The 13007-nt window shown below is 40.9% G+C and overlaps 1 protein-coding gene across 7 annotated transcripts in view; it reads right to left on the reverse strand.

Annotated features, from left to right (window-relative positions):
• Positions 1 to 13007, reverse strand: part of LOC137611940 (adhesion G protein-coupled receptor L2-like) — a 101837-nt gene that overhangs the window by 20416 nt on the left and 68414 nt on the right. For 5 of the 7 annotated variants that reach the window (XM_068340130.1, XM_068340132.1, XM_068340129.1 and 2 more), the window contains exons 9-13: positions 8633 to 8671; positions 5619 to 5802; positions 2189 to 2311; positions 1689 to 1894; positions 1086 to 1259 (exon numbers count right to left, since the gene is read on the reverse strand). In XM_068340130.1, coding sequence (XP_068196231.1) covers positions 1086 to 1259; positions 1689 to 1894; positions 2189 to 2311; positions 5619 to 5802; positions 8633 to 8671 — 726 coding nt within the window. The remainder of the gene's footprint in view (positions 1 to 1085; positions 1260 to 1688; positions 1895 to 2188; positions 2312 to 5618; positions 5803 to 8632; positions 8672 to 13007) is intronic. The other 2 variants (XM_068340133.1, XM_068340131.1) reach the window with 1 other exon arrangement.

Raw genomic sequence — 13007 nt, forward strand, 5'->3', positions numbered from 1 at the left:
CAGCCACTAGTAAATTGTGCAATCAACATTTGCTTCATTATAATTTGTTGAGTAAAGAAATGCTCAGTGCAGCTAGACTAAATAAATAAAATATTCTACTGAACACTGCATGAAGACAGACTTGGAAAATTGTGAATCTATCCTTTAATTTGACAACATTTGCCACTCAAAGCATACATGCACACATCACATTATGGGGCCCATGCTGAAGAGACTGACATCAGCTGAAAAACCATCTTAAAGAAACGAGACCATGTGATGTAACATCCACGTGTAGGTTTGCCTTTTGAAGTCAAATCATACTGTGTTACAGAGAATCTAAAACTGAGCATGTTTCGAGACAGGGCACCGGTGGGGCATATGGGAAAATTGCAGGTTCAATCGTAAAAAAGGACATGGCCTAAAAAGTGAGGCAACACCTCCTGTGGTATTTGTAATGTTATTAAGGGCTGCAGCTGAAGTGATGTGTGGGGAATCGGTGAGTCTGAGGTTTGTCCGAAGGCTATAGTCTCAAGCTGTGGATATGGCTGAAGTTGAGACAGACAACAGGGACAGAGTTCGTAACTTGGGCCTTATTATTAGACAAACCACAAACTTACCCTCCACATTTATAACTGGCAAGGCTCCTGCTACAGATGTCAGTTATCATGTAATTGGAATACAATTTCATTTCACAACTTAAACATGTCCTGCATCACTTCAACAGAGATGGAAAAATGAGTTACAGTTGAGGTAATACCGTTAACCACAATTATCAGGTTCATAATCATGGCGGAATATTAGACATTGACTATAGGAAAAATGTAATTACATCTGATAACAGTATGGCACCAGCTTTCCTGATCCACAATCTCGCTGTTTTAAAGTGACAGCCTGCTTCTTTTTCTTCACTGTTCCCCTCACCCAGCACCACCTTACTTTCTCTTCCCCACCCTTACCTTCTCCTGCAGCAATAATCTAATTATCTATACTGAAATGCCATTCTTGTTCTTGCCATGTGTGCATGAATCTGCCAGTGAGATGGAAGACAAACTAACTGAGATAGAAAAGTAACTCATGCAACCCATAGGGTTGGAGCCACTTACTACATTTCCCCGATGAGCCATGAGGATTGCAAAATTGGTCAAGTGACTGCAGGAGCAAGTAGTGTGGCTTTTGTTGGTTTGCAGCAGTTTACATCCCTGAGTGGACCAGTAGCCCATCATGCTGCGCTCGGAGTAATTCCAGAAGGAGCAGTTGGGGTTGTAGTAGTGCTCCTTCTGTAAAACACAAATGCAGAAAAAGAGTAATTGATTAAACATATATGAAAAATGTGGTGAAATATGCATAAAAGTACAAACATATCTCTTTTATATTTCATATCTGTAACCATGTGTTGGTGTACCTGCTGCATTGCTTGTTTGTTTCAGAGGTTAATACAATTCTTATAACATGATGGATTGTTGGAAGAAAAGAGATGAAAAGGATCCAAATACAGAAATCAATTACCGGTAGATTCATTCTCCGTAGCAAAACAACAACAACAAAATAAACCAAACATGTGCAATGACACCGATTTTCTTTCTGTTTTCTCTGGCAGACTCTCTATAACAGTAATACAACAATGACCTTCAATGTTTTAGCCATTTCAGGTTTTTAACAGCCATGCTGGAGGGGGTTGTCTGGGGGAATATCAGGAGGAGACTTACATCCAGGTGCTCCAGTGTGAAGATCACGGGGTCAGTCACAAAAACACGGCTGGACTCCTTGGTTATAGAAGCTGACAGGATGTGGGAGTTGACAGTGACAGAGAGGTTACGCTTGTTTACGTCTGCCATTCCCCTCAGTGTGGCATTTTCTGTGCTGAGGAACTGACCCAGGTGTTTGTAGAGCACAAACACCAGCTTGGCCACACCTACAACCCACAATAACAAGGAGTAATTAATCTTTTAATTTAGAAATATTCTTACAAAAAACATTCATGTAAACTATGGATTAGGAAATGTCACCAATTGATTTCTCTGGGATCATGTAGCTAAACACAAAAACTGATTGTGACATTTCAATTGGAGAGTTTCACTGAATAAAAGTCATTGCAAGAGTTTTGCAGTTGTACATATATTATGTAGATTCCAGTTTAAAGTCAAGCTACGCTAATCTCTTTCTATCTTAAGCTTAAGAGTTAATGCAAACACAGCTTTTTTCTCACCGTTTTTGCTGTTGACTTTGACAGTGTTGGACGAGAGTTGAAGAGATGATCCACCTCTGTTCGTCTGCGGAAACCTGAAGTCTTGAACCTGGCCATCAGTGCTTAACACGTACACATCCAGCACTGAAAAAATGGTAGGAGAAGAGCGATGCATTACATTTCAAGAATGGATTTTTAAATTGTGCATTTTGTTTAATGAGCTCTACTGTCTGCCCTAATGAGGTACGTGCAACACCAGCAAAATGTCTTGTTTGCAAGACCTTATAGAGGTTTCTTTCATGTAAAAAAAATGTGTCACTAAGCTGCTGATTTGTATTGCAAAAGTGTCCTAACCAAGACCAAAAGAAAAATAACAACAAGCATAGCGGTGGAGAATGAACAAAGATCCAACAACACCATGAATGTCAAATTATTCAGAGGATCAAAAATATCATTGAGGTTTAACTTTTTCTTTCCCCCTGTGAGTTCAGATAACTCTGGGCTCGAAGAGCATATCTCTGAAAATCCTCCAAATTCCTGTAGCCCCTCACTCCGGTATGCCAGCTGCTGGGTGGTGCTCCCTTTGATGTGTGAAATTGCTGAAGGGTCAGGAGGACACAAGTATCAGCACACTTCCTCCCATCAGAAACAGCCTTCCCTCCTATGATTGATGGCTTCTGACAGACAGAGATGAGGACTTGTTCTCTGGTTGGCTCTGTCTAGTTTTTAGCTTGCTCTATCCTCTCACTCCCCTTTCCCTTCATGTTTTACCTATGGCGCCATTTGGGCTTTGAAAAAACGATTGACTAACTATTTTCTTCAATTCTTCACCAGAGGTCATGTGCGCTGTGCTGTAAGGCTGTGTCTTTCTTCAGACAACAGCGTTTATGTTTCTTTGCCTGTTATTACCTCTGTTGCGCAGATAAGCAGGAACCTGACAGGCTCATAAAAACAGCCTGAATGCAGTGATTAAGTGGTCAATATACAGAATATTACACAATGCATAAATCAGTGCCTATGCTACAGCAACCAGTCCTTATCAGTTTAGCTAACTACCACTTAATGGGCAAGGCTTGAAGAAAGCAGATGGAGTACTCAGAGTGGAACAATCCTATTCAAATGTTTCTGTTGTTTCTTTTCTCTGTGCAGCATGCATCCAATCAGGTTTATGAAAAAAGATTAAAAATCAGTGAGGTATGCGACAAAGACGATGAATCATAGGGCAATTCATATGCAGTGAACTGTCATATGCGATATGACAATTCACTGTGCAAAGATGACCTATGGATGGAGATGAGGTTGCTAATGCAAACATTAGGCTGGTTTAATCTTTAACTGTGGAGTACTCATTTCTTGTATCATTCCCCTTAACAACATTAAAAAAAAAACTAGCGGGAACCCGTGGAAATTCCACGATAAAACAATAATATCAGACTTCATACCAAACATTTGACAACAAATGTATTGGTATTATAAACCGAGCACACCCATCGTAGTCCTAAATCAACTTGGCGATGTAATGACTTTGTGTTAGCAAATCATGGATTGCGCTGGGCGGACATTGCGAAGCCGTAGATGATGTTAACAGGCTAATTGGAGACAAAAAGCTAACTAATGGTGAGATTGGGAAAGGAGCTAACGTTAAAAGAAAAGGCATCTGTCAAAGGAGTAAGTGGAAAAGAAATTTTAGAGAAGTGATCGTTCTGTTAGCTGACTACATGAACAGAACTGTATGTAGTTACTTGAACAGCGTTTTTGTCAGATGCTCGGGGAACATTTTGGATACTACATCGATTGTCCCATTCCAAACAGAAACCATAGCTGGACAGACTGTCCGTGCTAACCAGCTAGTTTCACTCAGGATTCGTTGCCATTTTCGGTGTCGTTCCTGTTGTTTGGACTTTCTGCTCAAAAACATGAAAATTGTTGGAACAGTTATGACTCTAAAATTATGTTTACTGGGAACTCCATGTATAGTTAGTGATGGGCAGATGAAGCCCCATGAAGCATTGAAGCGATTCATCCCAATCGGTTCACTGCGGTTCGAAGCTTCATGAGGCTTCATCTGCTCTAGTACGACATCTGCTGGATGCTAAAATATCAGTGGCATGAGTTTGAAGTGTGTGGCATTTTGTAGAAAGCCTGTGAATAAAAATGTCAGCAAAATAAGGAAATATGCAAGACATGTATATTTTTAGTGATGGCAGTCCACTGTGTGTGTGTGTGTGTGTGTGTGTGTGTGTGTGTGTGTGTGTGTGTGTGTGTGTGTGTGTGTGTGTGTGTGTAAAAAATAAAAAATCAAATAAATTTATTAACAGTTCCCATCGGCAAATTACTTTTGTTTAACAAATACACATACACACACACACACACACACACACACACACACACACACACACACACACACACACACACACACACACACACACACACACACAACTGACAGTATGGAAAATGATCATTGGACATTACGAAAATGAAAATACCGTAAGGGGAGGGTGGTTGGGGTATGGACAAAGATTGTGCTTTTGTAATGTTGAGGTATATCCAGTGATTATACTTGGGTCATATCATTGGTTTAAATTTAAAAACACTTTTGTCAACTGTGGCAGGTCTTACGTGATTTTTTTTTTTTGGACAATATTTCCCCTGCTTTAGAAAACACAGGCCTGATATTGCTGTCAAAGCTCACGGCACAAACCGAACCACTACCTGGATCAGGCCATGTCCACACATAGCTGCATAAGTGCGTTGATCAACACGATTATAACCATAACAACTCCAAAAACGGGCCGTCCCTCCTGGAGGACGACCTCCATCACAGAGTTCACCCACCAGCAGACAGCGCATCCCAGTCTGACCCAGAACTGGCATCAGCGAGGAATGTGAATGAATGAATAAATAAATATATAAACTTTATACGTCAGAAAATAGCTGGTTTTAACTCCGTCCATTCTGTGTGTACACGTAGAGACGGGTCACACACACTAACGTCACAGCGGTTTTCATCGCAGGGAGACATCTCCCAGGTAGACAAAGTTTCGGTTACAGCGTACATAAGACAACGCAGACCCGTCGTTTTCAAAAAACGTCACTTTGGCCAGCGTTTTTGTCCTGGATATCTTCGTTGTCGTGTGGACAAAAGGCGTAACCGCAACAAAAAGCCTCGCTGCCCGATGCCTTACGGCTTACTGTTCACGTGATTCCTTCTGGCAGATGCACCGTGATTGGTTGGACACTTGATTGACAGGTAGTCGATGGAGTTAAAATGTGACAGCTTGAGGTTTTTGAAATGAGCTTATTGAAATATATAGGTGGGGAGATAAATAACTGTGAGGCTAATTTTACTCCTGCAAAGAAGAAAATTAACCATCTGCAACATGAATTGTGACCAACAAATGAAGATGTCAAGCTGCATCTGTTTTATAGTTCAGATTAGAGAGGAACTTACTGATATTCACTGCAGGCACTTTTACGATTGCTGGCTCGATCAGATTTTCTGCAAGGACAAACGCCCCTTCCTCCAGTGTATCCAAGAGCATTGTGGCGGCATGACTTTGTTCTGTGGAATTCATGTCTCTCCAGGATTTCAGAGCTTCGGGTCTCAGGAGGTTGTCAACAGTGTCCACAATTGCCTGTATCCATGGAGACAAGGAAAATGTCAGTTTGCTGTTTCCTCCAATCATAGCTTCAGTTTAATAACAATGAGAGCAGCAAATGACAGAAAGGGCATGCATGGCTGACAGTGAAAGGAGGAACAACTGCAAATGAAATATCAAGATCACTGTGACTGAAGACACAAGGGTTTAAAGAAGTCAAGGGTAACTAAAATAATAATGATGATAAAAAATGCAGCATGTACCGAATATTCTATTAATAAAAATAGTCTAATTTGTGGAAACTTCTCTTGGACTAAATTCTTCATTAAATAATGTAAAAAAAGCCTAGGGGGGGGAAAACAAATACAAAATAATGCGATTTATTTTCTTCACTAGACAATAACCCTCCACCAATTCTGCATTCCCATTTCCTAGTTTAAGCATTTATTTTCCAAAACAATTATCTTGAATAGTATTTTTTCCCATCATAGAATTAAAATGACCATGAATACTCTTATCCCAGAGGAAACATGCATTTTCCTGAGATCTGTATCGAGTGGCAGCCGGAGTCAAGTTGAGGGGGAGTTCTGCTTGTTTTCGATTGTAATCCTTTAATTTCCTGCTTTCTGATAAGCAGTAAGTAAGAAAAACATTCTACAAAACCCACACAAGTATCACATGTTGATAAAACACGAGTTTCCTTTGACTCTGGCAGTGCGAGTTCATGACTCCTGTATGACACGATCAACCGCAATGCCACTTTCTCTCTCAAATCTCAGATTCAGATTCTAGACACTTGCAGAAAATTAGAGAGACAATTTAACCATAGGTGCCATTACCCAGCACAGAGCCCACCACAATAATGGTAATTAGACAGAACAAGCCTTTGCTCACTGTACAAATTATACCCAGCTGTGATTATCCACAACACTAATTGACCACAGTCAGGATTATCCATTTGGAACATAAGAAAAGGGATCAACCAAAGTCTGCAGGAATATATGATTAACCGTAACATTTAACCACTGAGCTCATATTAACCACAGCATTTAACCACTGAGCTCATATAAACCACAGCGGTGATGAGTGTATCCAGACGCAGGGCTCTCAGCATGTCATTATATCTCGAGCAGAAGCACAGAAATCAATCTTTGCAGCTCCGACCTTGCAGGCAGCTAGGTGCATGTGAGCTGTGGCTATGATGGAAGTTAAGCGTAAATGTGCGCATGACGGGGGAGAGAGCACTATTACAGGGTCATAGCCATTACAACCAGACAGACACTAAATGGTCTTCACCTTGGTGAGATACCTCGAGGGACCCATGATGTCCATGAGTGAGGGGTGGGGGGTACCAGTCTAATTTGTGTAGCACTGGATGGATCTGTCTTCTCATTGAATTTTCTGTAATTCTTGCTTGGGTGGAGATCGCTTTATAATTTGCACTTGCAAAAGTAGAAGAAAGTCTCATGGATTATTATAGCTGGCAAGAGGAGATCAGTGGTGAGAGCTCAGCAAACACTCAAACAATGCTGCCCTTAAGAGCAACAGGGAAAGATCAACAGTAGCAGCCATGCTAACTGCTTTACCTTGTGAGGCCTTACTTGTGTTACTGTAGGCACAACAATACATTCAGTCAAATACTAACATCACCATGTCAACAATAAGAACATCAGTGTGCTGATGTTGTTGTTCTTGAATGTTCGATTGTCTTAGTGGAAAGCATAAAAGTTTAGTACGGAATCATGGACACATTTGTTTTGTAGTGTGCTGACTACTGTAGAAGGAGTGATGCAATTCTTGGCAAAAGATCTTGAGTGATGTCACTGGAATCAACATCACTTGTGGCTAAAGACTTGAAAAAACTGGAGTTAAAGAAGCAGCCCACTAATCATATCTGTTTGACAGTGTATTGATAGATCAGTGGGGTATTCATTTAAAACCAGAAGACTCAACTCTGTGGTAGCAGTGGAGAGAAAATAAGGGGATCACCAGAGCTTTTGAGATGCATTGTCTTGGCACCTCAAATGTCACAAGACAAGCAAAGAAATTATTTGCAATCCATCCACCATATTTCTGTCTAGACCAAACATTTGTACTGACAGACTGGTTGACCAAGCTATCCATAAAGCCATGCCAGTAACATTACTAAAATAACATTGCAAAATCATTTGCACAGAAATCATCAATCGTCTGTCTCCGTAAAATGATAACTCGCATACAGACAAGTCATGAGCTACTGAGAAATACAAAATAACATCATTTGCCTGATGCCATGCTAGGCTTATAGTCCCTGAATCTCGGCTGAACCTAACCGATACAATACCCACCACAGCACATAATGAAGAAAATGTCAGAAAGGGACTGAAAAAAATCAGAATGTAACCTATTTAAGACCTCAGAAAGTAATAACAATGATAAAACATAACTACAATCGGAGAGGGGTTTTTTTTTTCCATAGGAGACAAGGGAGACAAGAAACAACGCAAGCAAGTGAAAACTGAGAAAATTCCTACTTTGTTCACACTTCTGCCTGACAGGTAAGTGTAATTATGGCCATGGGAAGGCATTTATTAACAAAAAATATGAAAAGTCAACATAAGCAGTAGCGAGACAACAGTAAGGGAGGGAGAGAAGGAGGAGAAATACAAATGAAAAGATCTACCAGGGCACTAGCGGATAGAGACGAGAGAAGAGGCAGCAGAGAGTGAGGATGCAGCCATACCTTTCAACATCAGGTCACCAAGCACAAACAAGACAGTGAAAGACGTGACACAGATATGCAGCGCTGCATGCTGTTGTTCAGGCGGTATTGATGTGGGTAAAAAAAAAAAAAATCAACATGTAAAGCTTACACTGGTAGTTATACCTTCATGTATGCTCTGCATGTCCTCTCTCTTTTTTGGAGCTTTTCCATACAACGAGAGGATCAAGCACAAAAGACATCAGGAGAAAATACGAAGCATTAAATAATGTCACTTACCACAAGTAAGAGTAATAATTAAGAGAAGAGGAGCACATCAATGAACTAAAACCTTAAAGTGATGCAGCAGCTCTGAGAGCTTTCTGGAGGAAACAGTGTTGGAATTTTAATATGAACGTGGATCACATTGTTGTGCAGGAAGGAGATGAAAATGCGGAGCGGAGGATAAAATGGTGACAGTTCATTCTGATGTTTCCCATTAGCAATGCTTTAAAATACATTGTGAATATAAACAATGCAGGGGTAGGGTCATTTGTATTTCATGGTATAGAGAGGATGACACAGCACCAGCTCTTTGTTGGTGTCTTGTTGGTCCCCAACAGAATTAAAGTCTTCTCATTGTAGAGGAGATCTTTCTCCTCCTCTGCAACAAGTCAAACTGAGGATAATACAATACAATAGCTTTTAAAACAGGACTGTAAAGCAAAGACGAGACAGTTTTTTGCTTTTTTTGACATAATATTGTGAGAACCAATAAATTTAACAACTACTTAACTCAATAGAATAACCAATAACAAGAAGAAGAAGAAGAAAAAGAAGATTTTTAAAATTACGTTTATTAATGGAGAAGAAGAAGAAGAATAGGCTCTATTATCCAAATATTTGATCCGAATCAGAGCAATGTCAAATTAAAAAGTCATGCTGTGACACGCTGATGAATTTAGTTCATGTATGCTACAGCAACCCTTTCCTGAGACTGGAAAATATTTCCTGTAATCAAAGTAATTACTGAGGTTTCATCACTGTATTTTATCACTAGTGTGGGCCAAATAAGCAAAATAATTGGAACAATTTACAGTCAATAACCAACAGTCTGTAATTTTCATTTAAGCTATTTTCTTATTCAAATCTGGCCACAGAAGTAAACAGGAAATGGAAGAAGACAGAAAAATGACCTTTAATAGGATTGGGTAAATTTATATTAGGAAACAGAAGCAGTGCAAATATTGGGGGTTGAAACATTTAGGAAAGCAGCGCAGAGAGAGAGCCATTTACACTTACTGAAATTATCTTGCAGGCCTTGCTGCTAACAAAAAAAAAGAGGCCTCTTGCTTCTTCAAACAAGGGCCACTTTGACTACCATTAAGATCTGTTTTTTGTCTGTTGTTTTTTAGAGGTCAAAATGCGACTGTCCTTTCTCGAACTGTTATGTCTCATTGCAGAGATTTGATTAGTTGAGCAGCATCGCAACTTGCAACGAACAGACAAGTTTGTCCAGAGCATACCCTGCTAGCATTAAAAGGCTCGAGCCTACTGCACTCCCTTACGGGAATATGGTAGTGCGGTAGTCTACTGCTGTGACTGTCTCTCCTCTTGCGTCTGTGATATCTGCCCATTTTCTTATTACATTTAAAGCAGCCTCTATTTGTCCACATAGCATGACTCATGATATAGTTAGTCATCTCCATATCGGCTCATCAGCATTATCTGAACTTAGTAACATTTTACCTGAGGTATTAGCTCCTTTTACTGTAGCGACAGGATCAGTCAAAAACTACACTAGTGACCGAAACTCAGCTCTTTCTAATCTGTTGGACTCAGTTGCACCTCTAAAAACTAAACTAGGAAATAGGCAGTCACAGAGTGCAACATCCCGCGACAACCCTGAATTCAAAATTTTACCCTGCTCTACTTTCATAGGTCAGGGTCATTTAATAAAAGAACCATGATCCAATAACTCGTGTCACAATCAAAGCACTAGACACACATCAAAGCACTAGCTTTGATCTATGGTCTTACTCACACTGGCCTTCTCCCTTGTCTTTCTATCCTAACCAGTTCCTGAGTGTACAAAAGTTGAAATTTGACCTTGATCTACGTTTCTCAAGGTCAAGGTCATCATCTCACTTTCATCCCCTTAGCCGCCCGACTAATTTGCTTTTGGTTTCATCTGTCTATGCAACGGTTGCGAAGATATTTTGTGGACAAACGAACGAAGAAACGGACGGACGAACACACAAACACTGACAATCACAATACATCACCGCTGTGAAGCAGGATGTAACCACAGGGATCCGTAGGTCTACACCATGGTTTAATGACGAGACACGTCACTCAGACCGTTCTGCAGGAGTTTAGAGCGCAGATGGCGTAAATTAAAATCTGAACCAAATTATATCTCTTGGCATGTGTGTGTCCAGGAGTTTGCCCCGCCTCACACCCTAAGACAACTGGGATAGGCTCCAGCTCCCCCTGACCTGCTACGGCGGATAAAGCAGTTCGGAAGATGAATGAATGATTTCCTAGATTTCTTCTGCAGTAAAATTGATAACATTAGACATAAGATTAGTTCTTCATCTTCACCCCAATCAAAGCTTAATGTGTTTCCTTCTCTGGGTATTAAAACCCAATTAGTCTACCTAACACACTTTGAGACCGTCTCTCTTGAATGATTATCAAGGTTGGTTTCAGCCGCTAAAAGTACTACCTGCCTCTTAGACTCTTTCCCTGCTAAACTTGTTAAAGAATTATGGTCATTGCTGGGCCACATTAAGTTAAATGTAGTTCAGCTTTCACTTACGACTGGTGTTGTTCCCATTAGCTTTACATCATCCGTAGTTAAACCTCTGCTTAAAAAGCTACATCTTGACCAAGATTCTTTAAATAGTTAGAGACCAGTTTGTAACCTTTCATTCTTATCTAAAGTACTAGTAAGGGTAGTATCTCAACAGATCTTAGTTTTTTTTTAATCACTTAGCATCCTCTTCAAACCGTTCCAGTCCGCTTTCCAGGCCTGCCATTCCACTGAGTAACCACTAACTAAAGATGTTGGGTCCCTCTCATTAACACACATGTACTCTGTTTTACTGCGGCTAACCTTCATTCCTCTCCTTTCCAGGACAAACCTCCACCTCTCTAACTTCTCTTCCACCTGTTCCCTGCTCTCACTACAGATCACAATGTCATCTGCAAACATCATAGTCCATGGGGATTCTTGTCTAACCTCGTCTGTCAGCCTCTCCATCAGCATAGTGAAGAAGGGGCTCTGAGCTGATGCAGTTCCACCTCCACCTTGAATTCCTCTATCACACCTCACCACTGTGTTACAGTCCTCATACATGTCCTGCCACTCCAGACTTCCTCATACACTACCACAGTTCCTCTCTGGGTACCCTGTCATAAGCCTTCTCTAGATCAACAAAAACACAATGCAGCTCCCTCTGGCCTTCTCTGTACTTCTCTATCAACATCCTCAAAGCAAATACTGAATCTGTAGTACTCTTTTTTGGCACAAAACCATACTGCTGCTCACAAATGCTCACTTCTGCCCTTAGTCTAGCTTCAACTATTCTTTCCCATAACTTTATTGTATGGCTCATCAGCTTTATTCCTCTGTAGTTGCCACAACTCTGCACATCTCCCTTGTTCTTAAAAATGGGCACCAGCACACTTCTCCTCCATTCCTCAGGCATCTTCTCACTATCTAAGATCTTGTTGAACAACCCAGTCAGAAACTCTACTGCCACCTCTCCTAGACATTTCCATACCTCCACAGGTTTATCATCTGGATCGAGTGCCTTTCCACTCTTGGTCCTCTTCAATGCCCTCCTCACTTCATCCTGACTAATATCTGCTACTTCCTGGTCCACAACAGCCACTTCTTCTTGTCTGGTTCTCTCTCTCTTTCCATCTTCCCATCACACTACTACCATGTCTCAATGTACTTTCCTATCCTTAATCTCCCTAACCTGCTGCACGTCTTTCCCACTCTGTCTCTCTGTCTTGCCCACCTGTATAAAGCAGTCTCTCCTTCCTTAATGTCCAACCTAGCATACAAGTCATCATAAGCCCCTTGTTTGGCCTTTGCTACCTCTACTTTCACCTTATGCTTCATCTCCCTGTACTCCCGTCTACTCTCCTCAGTCCTCTCAGTGTCCCACTTCTTCTTAGCTAACCTCTTTCTCTGTATACACTCCTGTACCTCCTCATTCCACCACCAAGTCTCCTGATCTACTTTCCTTCTAGATGACACACCAAGTACTCTCCTACCTGTCTCCCTGATCACATTAACTGTAGTTTTCCAGTCATCTGGAAGCACCTCCTGACCATCCAGAGCCTGTCTTAACATCTTCCTAAAAGTCATGCAACACTTCCTTTTTCAGTTTCCACCATTTCGTCCTCTGCTCTGCCTTTGCCCTTTTCATCTTCCTCACCACCAAAGTCATCCTAAACACCACCATCCTATAATGTTTGGCTACACTCTCACCTACCACTACTTTGCAGTCACTGATATCCTTCAGATTACATAGTCTACACAAGA

Source organism: Antennarius striatus, chromosome 18, assembly GCF_040054535.1.
Source record: "Antennarius striatus isolate MH-2024 chromosome 18, ASM4005453v1, whole genome shotgun sequence".
NCBI classification, from domain to species: Eukaryota; Metazoa; Chordata; class Actinopteri; order Lophiiformes; family Antennariidae; genus Antennarius; species Antennarius striatus.